General features: G+C 42.8%; 1 protein-coding gene across 12 annotated transcripts in view; it reads left to right on the top strand.

Annotated features, from left to right (window-relative positions):
- The window catches only part of mecom (MDS1 and EVI1 complex locus), a 130,663-nt gene that overhangs the window by 18,928 nt on the left and 85,199 nt on the right, over positions 1 to 26,536 (top strand). For all 12 annotated transcript variants that reach the window (XM_023276952.3, XM_023276960.3, XM_023276958.3 and 9 more), the window contains exon 2: positions 22,280 to 22,626. In XM_023276952.3, the coding sequence (XP_023132720.2) occupies positions 22,280 to 22,626 (347 nt within the window). The remainder of the gene's footprint in view (positions 1 to 22,279; positions 22,627 to 26,536) is intronic.

Raw genomic sequence — 26,536 nt, 5'->3', positions numbered from 1 at the left:
GCGAGCAGGATGGGGGGACATGAGGACATTATGTGGGGGACGTGCCCAGGGACCTGCCTGTTGTCCGCGCTCAGCCGTCTGTGGGGATGATCAGCAGGCCACTGATGTGGTCCTCTCTTTGTGTTGTGCTGTTTGAAAAGGGGAAAGTTTAAGTGCTGCTCGTATTCAGAGCTGAGGGCTGACGGCCAGGCTGCTAGGGTTAGCTAAGCCTTGAGGCCTCAAAGTGTGTGTGTGTGTGTATGTGTGTGTGCTTGCACTATCATATTATAACTGTAGGTTCCTTTGTCAATATCATATACCATGCACAATTTTCCGATTCTTATTGGCTTGCGTTACCCCATACATTTAATTTTCTAAGATAGCACCGCAAATCATGAGGTCGGCGTTTTCATAATTCTTTATGACTTCAAAACCTTTAACTTTCATACAAAGTAATTTATATATTTTTGACAAAGAAAATCATTTTTTAAGCTATGCATTAATAATTAGCATTGTTTCTTAATTCACCAACATGACAAGAAGAGCAAGGCAAAAAGAAGAAAAATTAAAATGCTATTTGCTTAGACAGTTTTTCCCACACCCCTTTAATTGTGTTTTTTTTCTATTCTTTTCTGGTTCTCCCTAGTCTGGTTTTACTCTTAGATTTGCCAACATGCTCCACTTGTTGAGTAATCGAACATCTGTCGTGATCTCTGCCACTGCTGTGGCATGGCACACGTGGGTTTCCCCCAGCGGGCCCACGTATTGCTTTCAGGATGATTTACAGGAGCCATCAGACCCTGAGCCCTGCTGTCCTGTTCTTTCTGCCCTCTGGGGCTCTTCTCATCTGTCTCTGTGTCACGACAGACACACCTGCATCTTTAGCAAGCGACTCTAACTCATAAGCTCTGTCCACTTCCTCTCAGCAGTGGCACTATAGTTAACAGAGGCCCTGTAATATAAAGAAACTGCTGGACTCCTGAGATGTGCAATAAATAGAAGTGCGTTTGATCTGAAAACTTAAATCTGTTAAAATTGCTGTTAGAAAATACAATGTCTGTATCTCTAATCTGCTTATGACACTGAATTTGTATTTTCTTCCCACTGTCAATACTATGGAGTTAGGTTGAATTGTACAAGTTTTTTTCCTTCGGTGCTGCATCTTCACAGCTGTTGACATTTCACTTTATGAGCGCAGGGATGGTGTTTGCTCTCTCTTCTCCCCATCAGACCACGAGCCATGCGTGCACTCTCTAAATGCGACCTCTGACCTGGGCATCTTGTGGGGTTAGTGCTGCCTGCGCCTATTCTGCGCTGTGTCGGGAGGTCGAGTGGGCTGGAGAGCCTCGGAGTAGACCAGAGGAGTTGTCGGCTGGAGGGGGATGGGAGGGGGACTTTAAGTGGTGTGGCCCAGCTGTGATGGGTGGCTCAGTGGTCCATTTAGAACACCAAACTCACGCTGGGAGATGGTACATCCCAACAAGCTGAAGGGACTCTGTGGTACCAGTGCGCTCTCGACTCTATCAAAACGTCAAAATATGAATGTCAAATTGTCAGAACATCACTTCTGCAGCATGTTAAAGTGGAAGCTCCTTATATCCTGTGGTGCGCTATCATTTGTTAGTGGCTTCAAGAGCTTCAGAATACCAACTAAAGCACATGCAGACTAACTGAATAGCGAGGGTTTAGATTGAAAGAGTAGTTTCAGCTTGACCATAGTGTTGACTGTGCGGCTGATATTCCCTCGTATTTCCATGCAATCTGTTGTGTAACAAAGTAACAGTATTCAAATTATGTTCTTTATGTCACAAAATGTTTTTGTCCACCTCAAGAGGATGAAAATCGGATTCCTGAGAATCTGAATGTTAAATAGAAAATGATTCATGGGAATGATCGCTACATATCAGTGATTCACACAATACAATGTGTCCATGCACCCAAGAGTGATAGGTGCCACATTGTGAAGGAGATGGAGAGTGGATTTGAAGGTTCTTTTTCAGTAAACATTTAAAAGAGTGGAGAAGAGAACAAAAGCGTTAAGAAGGAGCTGTTTTGTTGCCCCTTTTTTAACCTAAATAGGCGGTCTGTCCGACGGAGGCCTTGGCTTCAAAGTATTATCCCACACATGCAATTACCATTTCTATCAACTGGGGAGAAAGATTATGCTTTTTGGGTGTTCTTCTGCGTTTCTTCCAGTGGATTCACTTGGTGAATGTGACACGTTTTGTGTCTCCCACCCCCTATTGAATTTAAAAGTTCCCTATTCTCCGAGTGAGCTGAGGAGAGTCCTACACGCGGGCTGAATAGACACTAAATCTTTCAAGGTTAGGACTTAACCTTCTCCCACTCTAATTCATCTTCAAACTTTAGTCTGAAACCAATCAATATCAGATGATTGGTAAACAATGTGCAGTGTCTGATAGGCAGGTACCAAGGGCCCTCAATGGGATTGCAAATGCTTTGTGCGTTCAGAGTCGCTTTTGCTCTAAAGCACTGTCACAAAAAGTGAAATTACCATTCGCTTGGAATGATGCCATTCATCTTTGTCAGAGCGCCAAGCTCAGCACGCAAGCCGCTCCCCTCAAATTAATTCCTTGTTTTGCATCAGCTGAATTTGCCCAAATCCAGGAGGATGGCTCAGGCTACACCTCGCCTGCATTTTTTAATGTGGCAATTCCAGCTGATTTTACTATGCACAGGGCCCCGTCCCTTTATTTACTGCCTAATCCACAAAGAAAAGGAAATAGATATGAAGATAAGTTGGGAAAATAAGATAAAGCTGGGTGTGAAATTTCGGAGGCCAAGCATGTTCCAGCCAGGAGAGTTAGAGTGTGCACATACGCTCCTGAGACCCTGGTGCCATGCTATTGCCAATTTGTCATTTCATGTTACAAGAGCTCCTGTACAAAGGTAATGTCTTCCCAGAGGCTCCTATCCATGTAATAGAATGGGAAAACATTGTAGAATGAATGTCTGAGAAATTCATTTGTTATCTGCATAATGTATTCTGCAATATGTCAGGACAGTTAAAGTATAATTTAGAGAGGAAAATTTGTAAACAAAGCACAGTCATTTTTATTCCTTTTTATCAACTTTTTGATGTTCAGCCACCAAGTAAACTGTACATCTCTACAAATCACTCTGCATTTTTTTCGAAGAACAAAGACTGAATTGTCCATTCTGATTTTACATGCAAGTTTTTGATGAGATAAATCTCTTACATTAGTGGCAATCTCCCTACTTTTGGATATGCAAGAAAGAGAAGTAATTGAAGTATTTCCACTAGGGGGCTGTGACTTGTTCTTTCCTTCCATCTCTTCTGCACTTCACTGTAGTCACTGCTGCCTCCTGGTTAACCCAGCCCTGCCTCCATAAGCCATCTGGCATTTTAGTGGTCACATCTTTGTTGTTTTCTCTCTCCAGCTCATGTAGATCTTATCCCTGTGCTGTTTCATGGTGCGGGGCCCACAGTGACAACAGTGATGAGATTTTAAAGAGCGGGTTGCTGTCTGCTTCCACTGTCCTCTCCCTCTCGGACTTGAATGCTAAAAATGGTTCCGAGACTAATTTATGGTTGTGGTGACTGTGACCACTGATTTGTGATCCTCTTATGTTTGTGTTTATGGAACATGGCTTATTTTCTTCATCTTATCTGCGGGCAGATGGACAACATGGGTTGACAAGGGTTTATTTAGATGTTTGCTTTTTCCGGCACAAAGTATGATGGAGTGCAATTACCAGGAATGTGGAGTGAAGCCCTGGGGTCAAAGGCCTTTTCCTGTCTCCCTCCCTGGCATAAGTTGGACCAATGTCTGTGCCCATGTAGTTCCATGTATAGGTGTGTAGCATTTCTAAGCATAGCAAAGTAAAGTGTTCGGATGTCTTAGATGTATGTTTTAAGAACGTGGATTATTGAGAAGAGAAGGGAAAGAAGAGAAGAGAAGAGCTGCTGGAGATAAGTGGGTCAAGCCTGAGAGACTGTTCTTCACCTCAGACACCTGCACCTCTCCACAGATCCCTCATCAAGGACTCACATTGTCCTCGGCTTGCACCATTGTCTGCTGAAGGGCCCTCCCGACTTGCTCTGAATACCTCCCTGTGCTACTCCAAGTGGACTCAGCCCAGCTCTCCCCAAGAAACAGACAAAACAGTGGATTCCAAAGTGCCGGCCCCTTGGCATTCCCCTGCCTTTGGGAGATAAAGAGGGGGAACTTCGGCCGATTCACTCCTCCACTCTTCATCCCTCTCCATGGTCCCCCAAAAAACCAGGAGATGAGGAGGAGGAGACTTGCAAGGGGCAGTAGAGGGGTGGTCTCAGGGTCACAGAGTGATTAGTGAGGAACAGAGTGGCGCTCCTTTTCCCCTTTGGTCCTCCTCCTCTGTGGTCACTGAGAAATGACTTCCACTGGGCTTACTGGGGAGTGTGGGTGGAGAGGGAAGTGGAGGAATTATTCCCTTCTGTCTGTCTGTCTGGACTATATTTAACCTGCCTGAGAAGATGGATGTTTCCAAGAGAATGCTCCCCCTTGCATAAATGAAGCCATTATACTCTCCTCTCTGGTCGTCTCCTTTGCTTTTCATTAGAATATGAGAGTCGGTGATAAAATGTCAGGAGGACAGTCAAAATCAAGTTGAAATACAAGCTGAGTACAAACGCAGACATGCTGGGCCACTGCGGGCTCTGTTATGAATGTATATATATGCACTGCTATTTTTAATGCTTATTTTACATTAGACAGTTGTAGATCTGCACTCTAAAGACACGCATATAGTAGTCATTGGGCCATGCAGCTTTTCTTATTCAGCACAACAAATACACAATCTCTCTCAAAAGCACACATATCCATGCTCAAACACTTACACACACACACCATCATTTTTACATGCACACAGACTCCCGCTGTAGTTCTGGTTTGGCTAGCCAGTGCAGGCCATACGCAGGACTGGTGTGGAGGAGTTGGAAGTGATTAGGGAGAAATATGCCTGTCTCCCTGTAATGTCAGTAATAGGCAGCAGCACATCAAAGTCCAGGCCTGTCAGAATGATCCGGATCAAACCGGCCCCCATCTGGAAGCTATAACTGACTTTTCACTCATTTAAACACTCTTAAAACACACTGAACAGACATAGAGCTCCCGTCTCTGCTCACCACTCACCACCACTCATATCAGCACCCTTTTGCCTCTGCATCTTTGTGTGTGTGTATATGTGTTACTCTCTCACTACCTTAATATTGTCCATCTCTGTATGCATTTTCGCATTTAATGGTGAGGCCATGTGTTTCACATTTGTGCATTAGGCTGCTAATTTGCGATGATTAATGTTTTCAGTCACACTTTCTGCCCCATTTTTTGTAGGCTTTCGAAGAAATGGCAAGTACAGCGTGCCAATGATCCTGTTTTGACGGTTAAAGTGATATCTTTACACTGCCTAATGCACAGGCAGATATTTTTAATGCAACGTAAACACACGTTGAACCATGAAATCAAAGATAATATTATTTTTTTACTTGAGAGGATAAAAATGCATTGAGTGTGTGCCTGTTTTTCTGTTTTAGCTTTGAGTCGTAGATAAGTATCTTGTCTGTGAGACAATGACACTGTACATTCTGAGACAATGATGCAGAGTTCTCCCCTCTTTGCCTGCCTGCACACACCATGTTCGCTGGACTCCTGGACATATATTATCTTTCCAAACACAAGTCGGACATGGCCCTAAGTGTATTTTAATTGGCTTTGAGCCGCCTTCCTAAAGCAAACAGCTGGTGGTGTAGCCGGTGGTGCGGTGTGCTTGGTGACTGACGGGTGGCCCGCAGTATGGGTGGGGTGGAGTCCTGTAGTCTGTCTGTCCACTCCACCGACAATCAGTCCAACACAGGACTCTATTGTGTTTGTGTATGTGCGTGCATGAATATTTGTTTAATCTGACTACAGGTTCTGCGTACATGCTCACACTTCAGTGTCTGTGTGGGTGAGGCTTGCCGTGAAAATGCGTGTCACTCTTGGGTGTTTCTCATTTGAGCGGTGCGCACTCGCTACTGTAAAAGATCTTAACGCCTGGCAGATAGCATCTTGAGTTAAAGTGCAAGTGATTTAATACTAACAATTAAAGTAGACATGTCAGCAGGCGGCTCAGGCTCCCGCTGTGGCCGGACAGGGAGTGGGCCCTCTCGCCTATCTCCAGCAGACAGGGAGACAGGGGGCCTCTGGCTCCACAAACCGCTGATGCTGCTAACGTACACTACTTTTCATTCCCTTACTTTAGGAGAAACCATCGTCTTTGCTTTCTTTCCATTTTTTCTTCTGCTTTGTAAAAATACATCTACCATGGATCAGAAGTGCCAGTTGCCACTGACAAAAGATGCAATATTTGTTTTCTTTTAAACATATACTTTATTTGCAGTTGCTGGCCACCATTGTTAAACAGTCATGTCTGTTGTTGATTTTGGCTGTAGAGTCAAAAACAAGACCTCTGTTGGATTCATAAACTGAGGGATAGCTGAAAATGTAGCATAGCGGTTTGGAGAAAAGGAAGGAGGGATTGCGAGCCGGAGAAAAAGTATGAGTGTGAGCTCAGCATATGGAGAAAAGCCCTAAAAACCATTCATTTTACAAGAACCAAGGATCTCACTCCGAACATGGCCAACTCCACTCTCATAAAATCTATAGACATCCATTATAAAACACCCATGCCCTTATGAATTGCTTTGCCCAAACCCAGCAATGGGGCCTTCTGCCTCCAGATCCCCTCTGGAAGTGGTTGAAAAACAAAGCAAGACTTCACTTCAACCTCATTAACTAGTTATAATAAACAAAACAATGTGTTTTTAATGGATGGCGAGTCTCGTCTCCCCCCTTCTCCTCCCAGCTCTGGTCCAGAGCGACTGGCCAGTGGTGGGTTTCCCATGACTGCAGCTTGTGGTGTCACGATGATGGATGGGCAAGGTTGGCGGGGGCTGCCTCTTGCCCTTCTCCTTTGGGATGTCCCACAGACTGACAGGCACATTGTGGCACTCGACCCGTGCTGACGTACTGCTCCGCCCGCTGGCACAGCCACAGAGAGCACCAGAAAATGCCCGCTTTCCCACTTTTATATTAAGCATGTTCACGTCATGCAGATACAAAGATGGAGCAATTTACAGTAAGTTATAGCTACAGTGAGCACATAAAGTGCCACAAGAGACACCAATGCCATGTAGCTCCACTACTGTATGACGTGATTGTACATCAGATTATACTGGATTGACTAAGAATCCTAATGGATTGTGTTGAAACATTTTTAATTCCTGTGAATTTTTTTAAAAACAATGTCAAATTTTTAGCAGGGCAGACTTTTTTGGTGTAGCTTTGGGTTAGCGTGAGGAACTACCACCTGAATCTGAGATCCCCTGCTGACCTCAGCAGGGAAGACATTAGCTTCCTGATGAATAAACACCAACAGAAGCTCAACAGCCACAACACACACTCCTAATGTTGTTACACAAGCTCAAGACAGCCACACATGTGCCTACACATTTCTCTCTCTACCTCTCTTCGCCTTCTCTTTCCCTCTCTCCGTCTGAGTCAGTCAAGCACACTCCACACCACACAGATCGCCTCTGGAATAAAATTCTCCCAGCTAGTGTAAAACAATCCAATAACAGCCAGCACCTCTCAAAATAAAACAATAGCTCAGCTCATGCTGGTGTTGTAAAACAGCTCAGCCTATTACATGCACGTACGTCTAACTATACTGTAAATTTGCCCTTTGGGTAATAGCACATTTTTCCTTCATTTGGTGATTTTGGGATTATAATAATAGTGGTGTTTGCATGTGGTTGGGTTCATTCAGGTGTATGTGTGTGTGTGCTTTTCACACTTACTTTTTACATTGTGTTTTATGCACGCTTTTAATTTCAGCTGTAGCCGTGGAAGGTGAGGAGCCACATCCTTTTTATTTGAGCGTTCATATTTTTCCCAGGGGTAGCCACATTGAATAGCTCATTAGGTCAAAGGTCATTTGAATAGACGGATAAGATATAAGAGTCGGACAGGCGAAGTGTGAGGGTGCGAGTGACCGTGACCCTTGCGACACTGTTTGACGTGTTTGTAAACAGGATGTCATTAACACTGGGAACTGGCCAGCCTCACAATGACTTTTGTCTCCTTTCTGGTGTGTGTATGTGTCTAAAGCCTGAGCAGAGTAAGGGTGGGGGCCTCAGAGAAAGAGCGTGGGGGGGGTTTGAGGTTGATAAAATTTCAAATAAAACACTTCGCATACTTCCACTGATAAATCAACACCCCAGAACTGCCCTTGTACTTTTCTGTCCAAACAACATCCAGGTTGACTTTGTCACATCAGATAAGCACTGGCTAATGTGATGAAATTTATGGCTTGGCGTGGCTGCTGTACTAATACAGCGGTGGATTGTGTGAAGCCATACTAAGTGCACTCAACTGTCAGCTCTTATTGTGGTGTCAGTCCTTCCTTCTAATTAGTGTCCTCAGCGGGCAGGAAGTGGGCCTGGGCTGGACTAATCTGTCAGTGAGGCCAGACCATCCTCGCCCCAGCGACTGTTTCCTTAGATAAACCCAGAGCCCTTTATCTAAAAGAGTTGCGACACTCAGGGGGTCTGGGAAGCCCCTAGCGATTCTGTTATTACTTCTTAGATTTACATTTACATTTTACATGTTTAATCCAAAACTGTATGGAATTCGATGTACGCATATTTAGTTTTTTGTGAGTGAGTTAATCGGCACACATCTGGAAGATGTGCAGCTGCCTTTTCAGGCAGTGTGTTCACATCACAGTACCGATCACCGTGGTGACAGGTGTTGATTGAGCATGAGAGGGAGGAAGCACAGTGAAGGACACTTCCTGGCAGACAGTTTTATCAGCGAGGGAGCGAAGGGGTCAGAGAAAGGGTGGATGAGGTTATCACACTCTTGTAGTCATGTACTATATGTGACTGGAACTCTGAGAGTCTTTGGAAGTTTGGCAACTGCCCAAAGTTGCTGACCAAGGCAACTGTCTCTTTCATATAAACATTGTGTGAGTTATAGCCACATGTTGGGACTATCAAGTGCAGAAGTTGGTTTTTGTTTCATGGTTTATAGTGCGCTGCTGTGGTTCGATAGGTCACGAAATAGGTGGAAGGGCTGTCCAAAGGACCTGAGGTTGTTTGTGTATTGTCTAAGGGCGCTGACACATCCTGGAGCGATAGCTCATGCTTGTACAGATTGCCAGGCTGTCTTTCAGTGACTAATGCGCGAAGCAAACAGCCGATTTGGAAAGCAAGACGTATAGTTTAAAGACTTTTTTGGCTCATTGTTGCACCAGTCACAAAATAAAGTAACAGGCGCAAGCAGGAAAAGAGAAAGTGAGAGAAGTGGAAAGGGAGAGTGATGGAGGTGCTTTTCCTTCCCTGCTGCCTCCTTTGCACCCTCCCTCCATCCATCCTTTACTCCCTTCTTTCCTCCCTTCCTTCTCTCACCACCAGCAGGGTCCAATTCCTCCACTTGAGCGCTCAGGGCCAGCAGCAGGCTGATTAGACTCACACCCCCAGCCGCGCTTCTCTGAGGACTCTGCTGTGGGACGACTTCAAATGCACCTCGCTCCTGCCACCCCAAATAAAACCTGACTGGTCCTAATGGACATGTTTTAATCTCCCTGGGTTATTTGAAGATTTCTCCAGCCCGCTGCTGGCCACAGCAGAAACAAATTCCTCTGGCTTTGTTGATTAAACTGCTGCCTCTCCACCCTTGCTTATCGTCCAGCAACGAGCCGCTCTTTTTAATTAAAAGTGAGACACCACAAGTGTGCAATTAACAGCTGGTAATTATAGAGCTCTTCAGAAGTGCAACACTCCACCTTCATTTCAATTATATAATGGACAAGTGGCTTTTTGATCTCCAAATTAGTGAACTCTTGTAATATTTGTTTTGTGGCAGATTTGGAGGGTTAATAGTGGCCTATGGTGGCCTACCTCTTCCATGATTGATGTAAGAACAGAAAGAGGGATATTAAAAACTGGAACAGTCCATCAGGAAATGCAAATCACACCTTCATGTTAATGAGCAGGCAATGGACCGGGCTGGCCAGCCGTGGTGTTTCATGTGGGAAAAGCAAGCGCCCGCTCTGCCGCAAACTGATTAGTACATTTGAATTTGAAAGCTTAATTAAGTGCTTCTAATACAGATCGTTTCGCAGAGTGACACATAACATTAAATTGTTTAATACTTAATTTGGCTGCCTTTTGATTGCAAAGCAAGCATGGGTAAATTTGCTATGCTAGTGTGAGGGCTATCCCAAAGGAGGCAGAAGCTATGGGCTTCATCTAAAACCTTGAATTGATAACTGATGAAAATGTATTTAATGACCAATGCACTCTTTGAGTGAATAAAGCGGAACACTTGTTCAGTTTTAATTACAATTGATTTCCATCTATGTACATGGTTGTGGCATTGTTAGTTTAGAGTTAACATTCTTTCTCTCAGTTCATCAATATTAAAAAAAGAAGTAGACATTGATTGATTTTTGGCTGCATGAGTGCATGCAGTAGGTTAAAATGAAGTGATTATTAATTGCCAGCAACACTTTAATGTCTTTGGGGGATGCTTTCCATTTTGGACCTTTTTACTGGATTGTCGATGTATCAAGTAGTTCAGAAGAAGTTTAATCTTTGTGCCGTTGTGATTTGTAATTGCTTTATTTCCCAAGTCAATATAGTTCTTAAAGGATTGCCTCTTTTTTAGTGTGAAGTATACACACACAGTGCCTGCAATGTCTTCATTTTCATATATACTGATTCTGAAATTAAGTGTCGTTTCTTTACACAAATCTAATAAGATGTTGGAGATAATTAATTTACCATATTAAACAGATAACAGGCTGTGATTAATTCAATCTTTTCAGTCAGTGAACCTCCGAAATGTAAATGCAGCTTGAGAAATACAACTACATTTTGGTGAAACTAAAGCAAGGGTTTAGTCCCGCTTACAGGAATAATGCCATATCAAATGCGATCTCTGTTTTACTTTATGTTTAACGTGTCCATGTTCAGGCAATCTGTCATTAATTCCACAGTCATGCCACTCCAAATATGTACAAAACAGGAAAACCAAAGAGAGAAAAAAATGCATGAAGTCAACAGTCTCAAGTCACTCAAGCACTTTGGAATTTTGCATTGGTGAATATTGGCAGCTCATTGCGTAGTATTTAAATTCAAACCAGGTCATTATGGATGGTTCTTAAACAAAATGTCAGTCATTAAGGAAGGCCATGTGGCTCTGCTTAGAGTCCCTGTTTGTTTGAATTAGGAAGAAGAAACAGGGGATTTCTGTGATCCTTCTCATCTGTCTGAATGACACACTGAGCACTCGTTACAGGCCCGCATTTCCCATCTGCCCCCCTGAGCGTGGAGATGGATTGCTGGTGATGTGCTTTGGATCGTTGTGTGAATGTGTGTTCGTATATGCGTGTGTGTATGTGTGATCTCGGACTAATCTAAGTTGCTGTTACTGTCATGTTCCTCTCCTTCCTTCATTGTCCTCCTGCATTCCCACCTTAATCTCACTGTCATTTGGCAGCTGTCAGTCTGCATTTATGTTCACGTCCTGCTCTCCTCCAGCACACACAGACACACACACACACACACACAGACACACACACACACACGCAACTATCCTCTTTCCAGCATAAAAAAAATCCAGTGTGTCTTATTCCAAATGTGAATGTGAATGGGGCAAAATATGTTTTTGTGATGCAAATTTGTCAGATATGTTATGAATCAGTATTTTTATTGTCTCTTCAAAATTTCAGCCTCAACATTTACTCACACTAATTGCAATAAAAGTAAAGAAAAATATATAAAATCAAAGAAGTACAATAAAAACCAACTTGAATCACCAGATCTTAGGGTTCAAATGTGAAAATACAACTTTGTGGCAGCTTTTTCTGTGGTAAAAGCTGATTGCCCCCTCAGCCTTCACAATGACTGTTTATGTCCACACTCCCACGCAGAGCTGTGTAGTGTGTTACACAGGAAGACAACAATCCCCATACAAGACCACAATCCTACTGTATTGTCCAGTTAAATCACCTCCTAAATAGAGGGAAATTGACATCCATAACAAATAACATAAACAGCTTCAGTGCTCCGAAGGGGATTTTGTTGCTCGGGGCACAGGGGCTGAATGTTAGCCTTCCAACAATCATTAAACAAACATCCTCTTCAGGACCTTTCCATGCCTGGGTCTATTCCACATGTCGCACTGTGGTTTGGAAAGTCTCTGTAGCCGTGGACATTATTGTATGTAACAAGTTCTGTAACAAAGTTAAGGTGGAATTGGCCTGCTGCTGTGGTAATGCTCGAGGCAAGCAGACCCTGAGAGTGGAAAAGCAACCCTCAGACAAAGTCTATTCATATCCAAAAATATTAAATGGAGGATGTCAGGTTGGTAGTAGGTGGTCAACTTGTCACGTTAAAAATACCCCCAGTTTCAAATAGTTTTTCTTTCTTTACCCAACACAGACCTCGTTGTGATTGAATTCAGCTCTTTAAGTGAGTATCAGGCCTGTCATGACATTTTTATATTTGGGGTCTGTATATTCTCATGCTTCCAAATACTTCTAGAGGGAGTTTTCTGAATTTATGTGGTCCATTGTGCATGTTAAACAATGCCTGCATTGATAACCTCTGACCTGCCACTATAGTGCCACAACACCAAAAGTTAAAGGCTGTTTTTGAATAGTTTCAAGAGAATGCCAGAGATGAGAGAAAAGATTCATGAAATGAAGCTTAGCGATGAAATAGAAGCTGTGGTTTTAAAATCGACAAGAGCTTCCTCTACAAAAAGAAACTTGTAAGAGATGGAAGCGTGATGTACATCCAGAAGTTCAATGTCTTTGCTTTTCTGTTGCTTTCTCAGAGTATCTCTGTGTGTTTGTGTTGTTGTTTCTGTGTGTGTGTCCAAGTGATGAGTTTGAGTTTGTCAGGTGCCTCAGCCCCGAGTTGAGGGCCATTTGTCATTGGTGGGATTCATTATACGTATCCCTAACCCCCCTCTAGCTGGGCATAGTGATCACCACTGACCTCCTGTGACAACCACAGCACCTTCATTATGTCACCACGGCCACCCTGTCACTACAGCAACTCTCTAACTGTCTGGGTGACACCCCTGGGTGGGAGTCCAATCTCTCATCTGGAGGCCTGCCTGTCTCTGAGCTTGTCACTGTGCATGTGTATGTGTCTGTTGTTTGTGTGTTTACATGCTGGTCTTTGTGTCTTTTTTTGTGTGTCTTTTGTATTTTTTTATTAATAGCTTTCAATTTCAGAAATTTTCATAATGCCATAAGTTGATTTAGCTACCTCTGACTAACAGATTTTCTGGTTGAAGTATCCAAATATATTAATCCTACTATATATCATTTCCCAAACAGGTTAAAACAACATATTTACCTGGTTTTGCGCCATCTGTTATTCATTAATGATAAATTCAAGCTCATAAACTGACCCTTAAATTACTGAGATAATATGCCAGTAGGCACACCAGATATATATTTTTGTGAACCCTTCTTGCACCATATTATCATATTGTCCTTCCCAGTGGGATCATTTCAGATAACACACTGGACACTATTATGCTATTACCTCTCTCCTATTTTCTAATCAGCAATTATTCAATTATGTCCCATCAGTTGGAGGGTGTTGCCAATGTCACCGCCCCGGGCGTTTAGCCCCTGCTCTCTGTCAGGGGGAGACCCTCAGGGCCCTGCAGAACGCCTGTGATTAGTGTTGCGTCTGCAGAGAGGTGACAGAATCCCTCTTCAAATATTTTGTCTTCATTTTACGGCTCTGAGATGCAATTATGGAGCAGCAGTTCATTACAGCAGCGCGCGGCGCTTCATGTTTTATGCATGCTGCCTCATTTAGGGCCTTTATTAACGAGCCAGATCTGACCAAGCTGCTTGAGACTATACTGCAGGCTGTGCAATGGCCACCACTGCTTGTGTTTGCGTAGGTGTGTGTGTGTGTGTGTGTGTGCGTGTGTGTGTGTGTGTGTGTGTGTGTGTGTGTGTGTGTGTGTGTGTGTGTGTGTGTGTGTGTGTGTGTGTGTGTGTGTGTGTGTGTGTGTGTGTGTGTGTGTGCGGGCAGAATGAGTAAGCAAGAGTGAGCGAGTGGGCAAGATGGAAAATAAAAAAAGAAAGAAAAATCTGATTGAGGGAAAACTGAATGAAGCGGAGAATGCGTGTGTGGTCAGTGCAGTGGTCACTTCAGCGCTGTGCCCTCTTTATCCCAGCAGCTGGCCTCATAACGTGACTCTGTAGTGTTAAAGCTGGTGCAGACTGGCTTGGCTTTAAGGCAGTAGATTGAAGGGGTGGGGGGCAGCAGGGGTGAATAACTGCACCTCCCTCAGCAGAAGAAACTCCATCTGCATCCAACATTGAGACAGATGAGGCCAATTTGGCTCCTTAAATTTCTGGGCTGTGATGGATGTGGGGTGGCTGTGCACACTGAGAGGTTTGTAGAAGGGTGTGAAGGGAATGGGGGAGAGAGAGAGATGGGGGGAGACAGGTGAGAAAAGGGAGAAAGAGGGGGACATCCAATGTGAGAGAGAATGGGGAAGAAAAGAAGGGTGAAGGAGACTCACCTCTGAGCATGAGTGGTTTGAATTTATTGCTTAAATTGATTTATTTATTGGCATTTCTAGGAAAATACAGAAAGTTAGGGGAGAAATAGAGTCAAACGTTAGAAAAGTTTGGAGCTGGATTTAGGCAGTGTATGATATCTCGTAAGGGCATTGGACACACAAGTTATGCAGGTAATATGATTTATATGTGGTATCCTGTGTGATTCAATCCCTGACCGTACAAATGAAGCTACAGGGCTAACAACAAATGGTAGTACATATTTCTGCCTGATGCCAGTATAACGTATGTGTTGACGCTGGCTTCCCAGGTTTCAGCTGAAGCAAATCTAAAGCTAATGTGCCATAGCGGAAAATTTGTGTAGCTAAAAATTGTCTTCGATGGAAAATTTTCTGTTGGGAGGGCAGCCAATGGCTTAATGTGCTCAGTGCCCACCAGGCTTTTCATTTCTTTAGCATTCAGTGTTTGTGTAGCACACAAAGCAAACATGTGAGGACAAGGTTATTGATTCACTGATATACACTTTGGCCTCGTGCATTTGATCTCAATCAGGTGTGCCTGATTATTCATGTCAAACACTTGAATATACTCGAGCTTGGTTACATGACTAACAAAATAAAATTAAAAAAATGCATTACAAATACAAATTTCAAGTCATCAGGTTTTATTTGCCTACAAATTTGCCCAGCTTTAACTAACTGACGGCCTTCTTGCTGCACACCAGAGCTCCCATCTGCACTGCAGATCACCCCCCTTTGATAAGGACTACCATCCTCAGGCCTACATAAATATTTTATCAAGTATAATGGAAATTGTCAAATCAATCTAATTGTGTAATGCATTATGAAGACATCAAACTCAAACAAAGCACATATGCTATCATTTCGTTTAACGACTAGGCCAGACTGGGCTGGGTTGAGCTGGCGGTTTGGTACCCAGGGGGCCTTCCACAGGGCTGGGGTGGCTGGCAGCAACCACTCTGGATATACATCTCTCTCCGCTCTGCCCAGACCTGCCTCACTCACATTTCATCAAAGGAATCAATTTCTCAAATGTGCACAACTGTGAGCCATAATTATATTAGGGCCCAATGGCAGTTAGCCATGACATGAAAGCGAAAGCGGGGTGAGAGAAAGGAGGTGGAGAGGGAATGCCTATCTATGCATGTTTGCTTTGCCGTGTATGTTATTGTTAAGAATATAAACCTGAAGACAAACGTTATTGTTTTTAAACTTTAGGATTAAGTAAAAAACGTGGCTTTCCACACAGGGCATTCATTTGCCAGATGGTCACCTTTCAGTGGCAGTTTTCTGTCTTTTTTCAATAGGGTTGAAAAAGATAGAAGAGATTAGGATGGAAGAGCAGGAAGACAGATGAAAGGCATGGCACAGGTGACCAGAGCAAACAAATCAAAAAGCTTAGGATGTGTGACATGTTGGGGTGCGCTGAGCCGGGATTGAATCTGTGGCGAAGACAGAGGAGATGATAGGGTTAATGACCTTTGTCAACACATTCTCTCTCCATGTCACTTCAGAGGAGAAAACCGCAACAAATCACACCTTTAAAAGCTTGTGAATTTCGACCTCCATGCCACTAATTCAAGCACACAATAAACTCTCATGAAGAAATTAATGCCTGCTCATTAGTTGCTGTTATTGTTCTATTTGAGGATTATTTCTTTTCCATAATTTTAAATCGGAACATTGATGAAGATTTCATACACTTACCGTATCGTCTTAGCATCACTTACTCATCTTGCCCCTCTTATTTCCCCTCATTCCTGCCGTCCCTCTTTGTATTTCCTCTCGCTCTCTCCTGTCATCTTCTCTATCGTGGGGTCACTGTGTGATCCAGAGGCCCCTCCCTCTATGCCGCAGCTGATGTATGGCCTGTGGAAACAATGAGTGCCGGCTTGTTATTCTGTTTGCTTTACATTTGACAGCTTTGAGTTAGCGTCCGACTGGGATCCTATCTCATTAGGCCAAATGCGGGGCTAAAGCAATCATAAAAATCATTTGGCAACTGGCATTCCACTTAGGCACACCTGTCAACATACAAGCGGAAGATAAACTCTGCAAATTAGAGTCAGGAGTGAGATTGAATCAGGGAGGAGTGAGAGAAAGACATGCCCATATGTTCCATGTTGTAGGAGACTTAATGGTATGAAGTGGTCGCGGTGATGTGGAGACTTACTTGTTGATGATATTGATTGTGGTTTTAGGACGTGTCTGAATTGTGTGTATGTGTGTGCATGTGTTGCACATCCATCTCTGTGTTCATCAAGACTTCATTCATTAGCATTTCATTAACAGTACATGTGGTTTGTTAATCCTCTGTATTGATTATCCAAGCACAGTGATTAGTCTTTTGATACAAATGTAAAAAAGGAAGAATTGCACTAGGCGGTGCTAACTGTGTGTACATGCATGTGTGCATCGCTCAGTAGTCTGCAATTCTAAGAAACAGTGCCAGCCTTTCCTCAGTCTTGCGTACTTTATTTTTATTCTTTTATGCAAACACACATACTTGCTCCCTTTCTCTATTTCTTGCACAGACCTCTTTCTCCCCCCGCTGTATCGTCCCCTCCTCACCCTGTCTAAACATACATCTTTATCAAGCGGTTGTTGTCAGACAACATTAGATAATTAATAGGCCATTTGTCAGGCCTGTGAGAAACATGTTAAAATCCCCGAGCAGCTCCCCAGATAAATCCTGCCGCGTACACAGACTCCTTTGTTGTGTCAGCCTGCCATCGGAGCTGCAGATTTACCATTAAAGGACGCTCATTATTAATCACAACTAATGCTAATTAATTAGGTGTCTGAGTGTGTGTGTGCACAGAGGGACCAGCTCGAAGTTTCAGTTTGTTGTGCGATGTTAATTGGTAACTCTGCCCAGGGCCCTTAATGGAGTGTTTTCCATTTGGAATGGAGAGTAGTTGACTAACACAGGGGTGGAAAAAAATATAGACAATGCTCTCATTAATTAAGACTGTGTTAAGAGCGCTGCTCTTGTTACTGTCGTGTGCATGCATGTGTGTCTCTGTGTGTGCGTACAATACAGATGCTAGTTTGTGAGAATATGCATTTGGAGGTTGGCAAATACAGCTATGTTTATGGCTTTTTTTTTTGGATATTCAAAAGCTGCTGCATTGCCTGTTGTTTATGCTGAATTTTCTTTGATGCAAGTGCTCTACCCTCTAATAATACTTTAACTGACAGTGTTCATTGTTCGATAAACAGTCATTCAAACCTTCTCTAACGATATTTTAGCTTTACATATTCATCTGTATTTTTTTAATTTATTGAAATAATAGTACGAGGCTTGCTTTAACACATATTTACAGCAATATTGAACAAAACATAAATTTATTTGGAAGTTTCACTCTTTACAAATATCTCTTGGATGAAGATTCAAATATCAAGAGATAAACTGTAGACATTTGTCTAAAACTGCCTGTTTAGAGCTACCTATAAATATGAATGTTTTTCTAAGGTTTGTATCAGTCAGTTCCACAGTCACCCCAATGGACCCATGGAACCAAAAGACTTCCCAAAAGCGGTGTTAAGGCCTCCATTAAGCACAAAGACAGAGTTAATTAGGAAGCTTATTGCCTCTCCCGAGGCCATGGGGCTCCAAACACTCTCCTATACACCCTGCTGAGGGAATGTAGACGCACACTGATGCACTGTGATTAACAGTACTTAGTAAATCAACAGCAGTCATTTTCTTATTGGCAGTAGCTGTGAGAGCTTAAAATTAACCAAATCAAAAGTAATTATTTTTATTTTGGTTTGAATTCAGTCACAGTCTCTCATAGTATCTTAATTTTTCAGGCAAAAGACTCAGAATACAATAACCACAATCAAGCAGCCTCTTCAACCACTCTCAACAATGTATTTTCATTAGATTTCCACCGCTTACCGTTGTTGCAGAGCCATTTTTTTTCCTATGTTTTGAGATTGGAACAACAGTGCCAACACGTTTTCATGACTTTCTCCGTATATAGATATAAATGTAAAGCAGGGGAATGATGAAGAGTGCAGTTTCAGAATTTGGATGATGACTAATGGAGGGGATCATGTGTGATTATGTTTGACCTGTATTATGCGGGTAAGCCCCCCGTCCCATTTGTCTGTTATCACAGGCAACAAATGATGTCTACAGATAAGCTAGAGGGCCAGTCCTCAAAAGGTGAGGAGTTTATTTCCATATTTCATGATCTAAGACCCCATCAGTCAAATGTTAGACCTCTCTATCTAGCTAAATTAAGTGATCTGTGAATTGGCTCCGGGCTAAGTAGATAAATAATGTTTCTACCCTACACCTTGCAGTATTATAGCCTGTCCAGCATTGTGCACTATAAGCAGAGATGATGGGGAGGAACTCAGACATACAACTTACATTCGGTTCAGGAAACCTATGAGAATTTTTTTTTGTTATTTCCATAAATAAGGTTGTAATAAATTCATACTATTGTTAACCATTTCCTCCAGATTTTTTGAGTATATATACATGATCACAGTTTTAACTTCAGTGCCTCTTTTCTGTGATGCACAAGTTTTTAAAAGATAACTTTAGGGCCGCAAATAAACATCACCTATGACAAGCAGGATAGGGGTTTAGCCGATTAAAACCCAAGTGGTATAAACATTTATATGGGTGAGAATTTGAGCAAACTGAATAAACGTTGCAAAAGACACAGTAATCCAGTAAGACCAAGAAAAGACAGCAGTGCAGAAAAAAAAATAACCTGAGCGAGGAGGGGTTGACTATGTCCACAGGTAGGTTATTCTCTCTGTAAACATATGTATCCATTTGTCCCGTGGGTGCGTCCCCTTGGCGTCCCGTCAGCAGTGGCTGGGTCACACCTCCATTAGAGGCTTTGTCACAGTGATTAATAGCTCTTTCTATCATCTTTAATTCACTCCCTGATGATGGCGGCCCTGCTCGCTGCTCGGGGTAATCATGTGATGTATGAGTCCGCCCAACACCTTGTGGCAGAGGTGAAAATCATTCCACCCATGCAGATAGCGAGCCTGGGAACAAATGTTTTCCCTCTTAATAAAAATTAATGAATTTGGCGTCAAGCGCAAGCATTTGAATACATGATGTATAAATGTGTGCGTGCATGTCTGTGTTTATGCAAAGTGTCATGATATATTTTCCTGTGTTAATGGCTGATTTTGATGGGGAGATAATATTGTTTTCCTTACCGTTTTGCACTAAATCTTTTGTGTTGTCTTTTGGATACATCAACATGAAAGTTTTGCAGCTTCTCTTTACACTTGCTTTCCTGTACTATCAGGATGTGCCATCTATGTTATTAATGGAGTTGAAGTCATGAGGCTGCTCCCAGCTGGAGTTCCCCTTCTCTATCAGAATTCTTTTAGGCCTCCTTCTTTGATGAAGGGCGTCAGCTTGCAATGATGAAGTAATGTCCATTGCTGAACAAACAAACAGGACTATTTGCTTTACATAGGCAGAGACATAGAAATGCACACATATACACACATACCAATCTGATCATCGGTGTGCAGTGTCCAGGCCGCCCCACACGTCTAAGCAGAGCCACGGTCTTTGACTTATCAATCAACTGCACATGAAACCACATTTTTTTAAACTCTGAACATAGCATATTTGTTTTTGGCTCACATTTACCTTACAGAAACATATATGTTTACGAGCTGAAATGCACTCATTGAGTGCAGTGGACCGGGAGAATTTCTGGCCTAAATCAAATATAAACTTTGAGACCAGCATGTGAGGGGAAATGTCAGAGGAGAAACAGCAATGGAGGGATACAGTTACCTTTAAAAGCCCTTGTCCCTCTACCATATGGCAAACTTCACATCCAAGCCTATAACCACGTTACACAGTCTCTGTGCTGAAAATCATTACGTTTACTCTCAGAGCCACATTGGGTTTCATGCCCGGCCCAGCTCAGTAGAGTCTTTAAAAGACTTTTCCCCTCAAATACGCTGGGCCCACACAGTGTGTGTGTCAAACACAATAGTTGCACAGACACTGTGATCAGGTTTTGCCGCAGGGAACGACTGAGAAATGCTTAAGTTGTAGATATGTTTCGACAAATACGCACGCACAGATACTGCATAATGCATATGTCTGTAATAGACAGCTGATTCAGCACAGTGTGTCCATGCGTAGATTACTTCCTCACAGCAAACACACATTTTGACAGGAATTATGATTCTTAACTGGCCGAGGAAAACAGCTTATGTACCTGCTTATGCAGCCTCTGACAGCTTTTCACTCCTTTTTACCAGACATTGTGCTTTGACCTTGCCTTAATGAGAGTTGCACATATTCTACACTAAATACTTTTTGGCTTTTCTTGTACCTCACATAATGTATCAGCCCTCTAAGGTTGGGTCATACAAAAAGTTGTTCAGTGACTTTGTCCAGATCCTGAGTTAGTCACTCAGGTTAGTTCATGGCCACCTGTGGCCAATCACAGTGACCCGTTCAGTCCATCAGAAGCACAGTTAATTTGTGGCCAGTGAACAACAAGGGCATGTGTGCATCTGTGTGGATCAAAGAGTCCATGGCTGACAGCACCAGAGGTACAGTGTCACACAGGAAGCCCTTCAGGAATGTTCCTCAGCCCAGGGATGGGTTGTTGAGCCTCATTAGTAGAGCCCCTTCTCCCCGTGACCTGTCAGCCTGTGTTAGGCACAGCCCACCACAAAGCGGCAGCTTCCTGTGGATCATTTCCGGCATTTAGTGTCTGTCTGTCTCACCGTGTGACACCTGGCTGGCAGTCTTTCGTGCTAGCTGGCTTCTTCATTCCCTTGCTGTTTTGATTTGTCTTAATACTCATCTTTTTTTTCTTGTTTGGTGACCTCTTTGCATGGGAAATCATTTGCCTTAGCATACAGACATACCTGTTTTTTTTTCAGATTTCTGTGCCTCTTTCTATTTACCTGTAGTTTTGACGAAGACCTCACAGCAGTGTTCCTTTGCTCCACAGCAGACTGTTAACACTGTGAATAATTCAATCACTCTCTCTCCTACCATTTAGCTACACCAGCCACGTGTGCCACTCTGAAGAAGCCCAGTGTGGGTTCAAGGGTCATACTTCTATGTCCTGTTTCACTCTATTCACAATTAACCCTGGTGTGCTTCCCTCTGTTTTCACTGTACAGTGGAGAATGAGTTCAGGAAAAGGAAATATAAAACAGTCAGAGCAGTACAATGCTGAGCCGACCCTGTTTGCCCACGTTGGCATCAGCTCAACCAAGTGGCAAACATGACATGTTTTTGCTGTTGGGGCCAGAAGCCTGTTTTTGACTTTTCACAGTCTATTTTACAAGTTAAATACATTCAAATGTGTCCTGGGTGACGCAGAAACAAGAGGACTCACTTCAAGATCTCCCTTTCTTTACTACCAAGCTTCATTAAAGCACGCTTGGTCATATCACACCCTGACTTACTGTTTCAAACCAATAGGACCTTCTGTCTTATGCTGGTGAACTACTCAAGTTAATACATGAACACTGTTACTTCTTACTGTAATTTCTCCTCCATTACTGAATTAAGATGAAGACAGTATGCTTGTCTGTTGCTTTTGTCTGTGTACACAGTGTCCTGTGATTACAAAAGATGTCACTGATCATCACCCTCACATAGAGACCTTCTGTTTCTCTCACAGGTGAAGGCGATGACGAGTTCGCCCTTTATCCATCGGACATCTTAGACGACGTATGTGGCTCTGATGGGGATCCTACACCTTCTTCAGCCCTACCAGAGGACCCAGTGTCCCCTCCACTCTCCGACGACGAGTCCTCACCCCAGGACCCCTTGTCATTCCAACATCCAAGCATCTTTTTACCCCAAGAAGATCTGACCATTCCCCTGGACTTTGAAATGCGAGAGTCTGCAGTTGAAGGTGGAGGTCTAGGCATCTGGAGCCGCAGGAAGGTGAACGTCGGAGAGCGCTTTGGACCATATGAAGGAGAGCACAGGCCTTTTCTCCAAGATCCCACTCAAGGCTGGGAGGTAGGAACATATATGTATCAATGGACATTTTTTGCCTTTATTTGATAGCTCTAGCACACATAAACAAGTAGTGAGAGAAGACAGAGGTCCGTTAGGTTACTGTGGCACCCACATTGAAACATAGTTCGAGATTAGTTTATGTGCATGTTCTTAAAGTGTTCCAAAATTATTGCCTTGCAGAGTCCATGTCCTCATATATGTAGGCAGAAATTCGTGTTTCATTTTGTGTACTGAAACTGTTTAATATCAAGAAATGATGGAGAAAAGAGAATTTTTACAGGGGCCACCATATTTTTCAATGGTACTGGGATAGATTTCATGGCAACTAAGGAAATTTGCACTACTTGTAGCTGAGCAGCTTAAGCTTAAGTCCAAGTATAAACATAAAAAAATGTAGTTGCAAGGATTTTCTGCAACAGTAGTAGCCCACTTCTTTACCAGGGGGGTTTCCTTGGCCAATATACACTGTACCATTCACATCAGACCTCTTTTTATTTCCTCCCATGTCGTCATGTTCACATTTAGCCCAGTGACCACAAGGCTGTTGTTGCCGTTTGTTGCCCAGTGATGTAATGTTAGCTCAGTGCCACTGAAAGAAAGTGAGTAGAGGTTGTGCTCTTAACCCAATTAAAATGAAAAGCCATAAATCCCTTCTTCATCCCAGTTAGGGACCCAGTGCGGCCATTGGCAAATCACATATTGGTCAGCAGACTCAGAAAATCGAAGACAGGGTCACAGGACAAGGTCAAAGGTTAGATGTGGTCTCTGTCAGTGTCAGGATAGTTTGGTTTTATGGAGCAGGACGATGGGGCTGGCAGAGTATCAGCCACATTTAGTCTCCCAGAATAAATCCTCTCTAATTTGAACGTGAAGGTTTAGTCCTCCACATTCAGTGGCTTTGTCCCTTTGTGGGACAGAGCCAAGCTCATTAATAGCAGCTGACCATGCAGTTCATAAAGTGAGAAGTTACAGGTTTAAGTAAAAAGAGGATTCACAACAGCATTCCTTCTCTTTTTATAGTCTAACCCTCTAACCCCTGAGTCTAGTTTGATGCTACGCTATAGCCAACTGAGAACATGTTGGTAAAATATCAACATTCAGCTCATATAAATAGTTTTGGATTTGGACCGGTGCTCATTGGGTTTGCATCATAGAGCATTACTCCAGCCCATCAGTTCAGACTCAGTGGTTTTGGCTTGGATAAAACCAAATAAATTCCCATTTTTTTCTCCCTTTACTTTAGACTACATTTCTCCAGGAAGCAACTTTTCTATCTTTATCAACTGCGGAGTGATTGCGCAGCCAGACACAATATATCTGTTAAATAGAAGCAAGAGAAAACTCTTTATTTTAGCCCATTTTCATAACACAGAATTTTAATAAAAAGTCTCTGTCCCTCATGAAGAGATTTACAGCTGGTTGAACAAGCTCTGGGTTATTCTTTTTCCCAGGGAAAGAAATAAAGGAAAAAGAGGTTTCATGAATTTTAATCTGGTGGTAATTTATGGCGAGCTTGAATAATAATATGTATTTAAAAAGCTGAAGAGCTGGGATGTGAGCGTGCATGTGTGTGTGTGTGTGTGTGTCTGGGGGCAGGCGGGTGGGGGGGTTGAGGGGAAAGATGGGATCCTGGCGAGGCAGCACTGTATCACAATGTTTAATTACCGCCCTGACAGCGAGCCATAACTCTTTCCATTAAGTAAATAAGTTGTAAAGAATTTATGATGAAATGCCACATTATTCAGAATGGATATTCAGTGATGACATCCCGCTGCATTAAATATGGTAAACGCCATTAAGCCCTACTGACCCTCCCCCCTCTTTTCCCATGCCCACCCGTTCACCATCCCTTGGCCATTGCTCACCCCCCTCCTGCCTGCAAACCGTCAATATGCCAATAACCCTGCAGAGGGTCTGTAAAAATAAAATTGATTTGGTAAATGTGAGTTAAGATAGATATGTTTGCTTTCATCATCAATTCCGTGCAGCGCGGCAAGGTGATGTCACCGACCGGGGAGCGATAAAGTGGCGCTCCCATCTGGAGCTTTTGATGTAGGGCCCTGAGCGGCCCAGGCCCGTAGTGACAGACTGGGGGAAGTTTGTCACCAGGGAGGCCACAACTCCTCAGCGCCATCACCATAAATTTGGGAGCTTTATTCATAAAGGGGACGAGTGAGTTATGGCATCCATGATGCTTTATGAATACAGGAATGGTGACTTATGGGAAAGATAGCTTCTGTAAATAAGAGGTGGAGAGCAGCAGTGAGGGGTCTGTCAAGCTCACCTATACTGTCGTATGCAGAAATGAAGTGCTGACTGTGCCAACAATTGTGTGCACACTGCGTAAGAGTCCATATAGGTGTTCTTGAGTGTGTTTGTGAGCTGAGACAAATATATTAGTGAGTGCCTTTAGCCAGCTGCTGATATTTCTGAGAGTTAGTTGTGTTTGTGATAAGGATGTGTTTGTGAATTTAATTATCAACATTAGATTATATCAGTATAAAATACTAATGTCAGGCATCAGTTAAGAATGTGAATAGGAGTTCTGCCTTATCGAAAAGAGAATGTTCTTACTGAAGCTAAAGCTTGTGAAATATGGGAGAGTGTGCATAGAGTGGGGTTCAAAAGTCTGAGAGTGCATGTGAAATCTGTCATATTTTCATGTAAACCTGGAAATAAGAAGGAGGTTTAAGGATTTAGAAACATTTATAATCCCTGAAAGGAATTATAAGTGAGCAATCAAATTTAAGCAGATCATTGGCATTATCTGTGTCATACATAAGGTCCGATTTCCTTGAATTGTATCCACCTGTTGAAATAATGTTCATCATGATGCTCATCAGAGGCTTACATGGGTCAAATCGACTCGTAGCCGTTGTTGACCTGTTATAATTAAGGCTGTGTCTCAACTTTCCAGCAGAGTATTGCTTACTCAATAGCACTGATAGTAGAAAACATGGAATCAAAACTCAGTGAAAGTTTTATGAATCAAGTTGTTATTCTAAGCACACAGTGACTTTCTCACAGTCAAATTGTGGCGAGACTGAAGGTTTCTAAGGAGCAGTGTATGGCACTCTTGTTTTGTGGAAACTAGATCATCACTGGTGGACAGTCCACAAGTGAGTATATCATCAAAGGATCAATACATCAAGCTTTGTTAGCTGAGCGATAGAAAAGCAACTTCACCACAGGCACACTGTTAAAATAAGGCTGTCTGGCAGTGGTTTCAGAGGTTAAGTAGCATCTTTGAATCACTTCACAGGTGTGGAAACAAGATCAAACTTTGGTTTGGGCAGTGGATACCTGGGAAAAGGTCTTATTTACTTTCGTGTCAAGTTTATTATTGATAGTAACAGAGGAGTGAATGTAAGGAGATGTGCAGGACCGAAAATGATACTGCACTTTGTCAAAGTAACAAACCCACAACGAAACATGGTTTTGGTGAGAATATTCAAGTCTGGGGGTGTTTTGGTACTTTGGAGCAAGTCAAACAAACCTGCAACGAATCAACTCCATCCTAACCAAGAAGAAGTAGCACTACATTCTTCCCAGCTATCCTATGCCCTCTGGTTTGCATCTTTGCTGAGAGACATTATGAGTTCAAATGCACCTCAAAGCTTTGCAAGAACTACTTGAGGACCAAAGGAGTTCTGACAGTCATGGACTTTCCTCCACAGTCACTAGACCTTAAACTCAATGAACATTTAAGGGGGCACTTGAAGACTGAGAAAGCCAAGCATTCCTGACATCTTGAGAAGCTCTTTGAAACATTTTTTAAATCATGCTAGGATAACCTGGGTCATCAGGTTTTCCACAAACTGTTATTGAAGCAAAAATAGGACATACATAATATATTCGTAAAATCACGCTTTTCTGTGTAATTGTTAATCTGATATTATTATTATTATAG

This window comes from Amphiprion ocellaris, chromosome 7 (genome assembly GCF_022539595.1).
Source record: "Amphiprion ocellaris isolate individual 3 ecotype Okinawa chromosome 7, ASM2253959v1, whole genome shotgun sequence".
Classification (NCBI taxonomy): Eukaryota; Metazoa; Chordata; class Actinopteri; family Pomacentridae; genus Amphiprion; species Amphiprion ocellaris.
The sequence above is the reverse complement of the archived record's forward strand: the minus strand, read 5'-3'. Positions and strand labels throughout refer to the sequence as shown.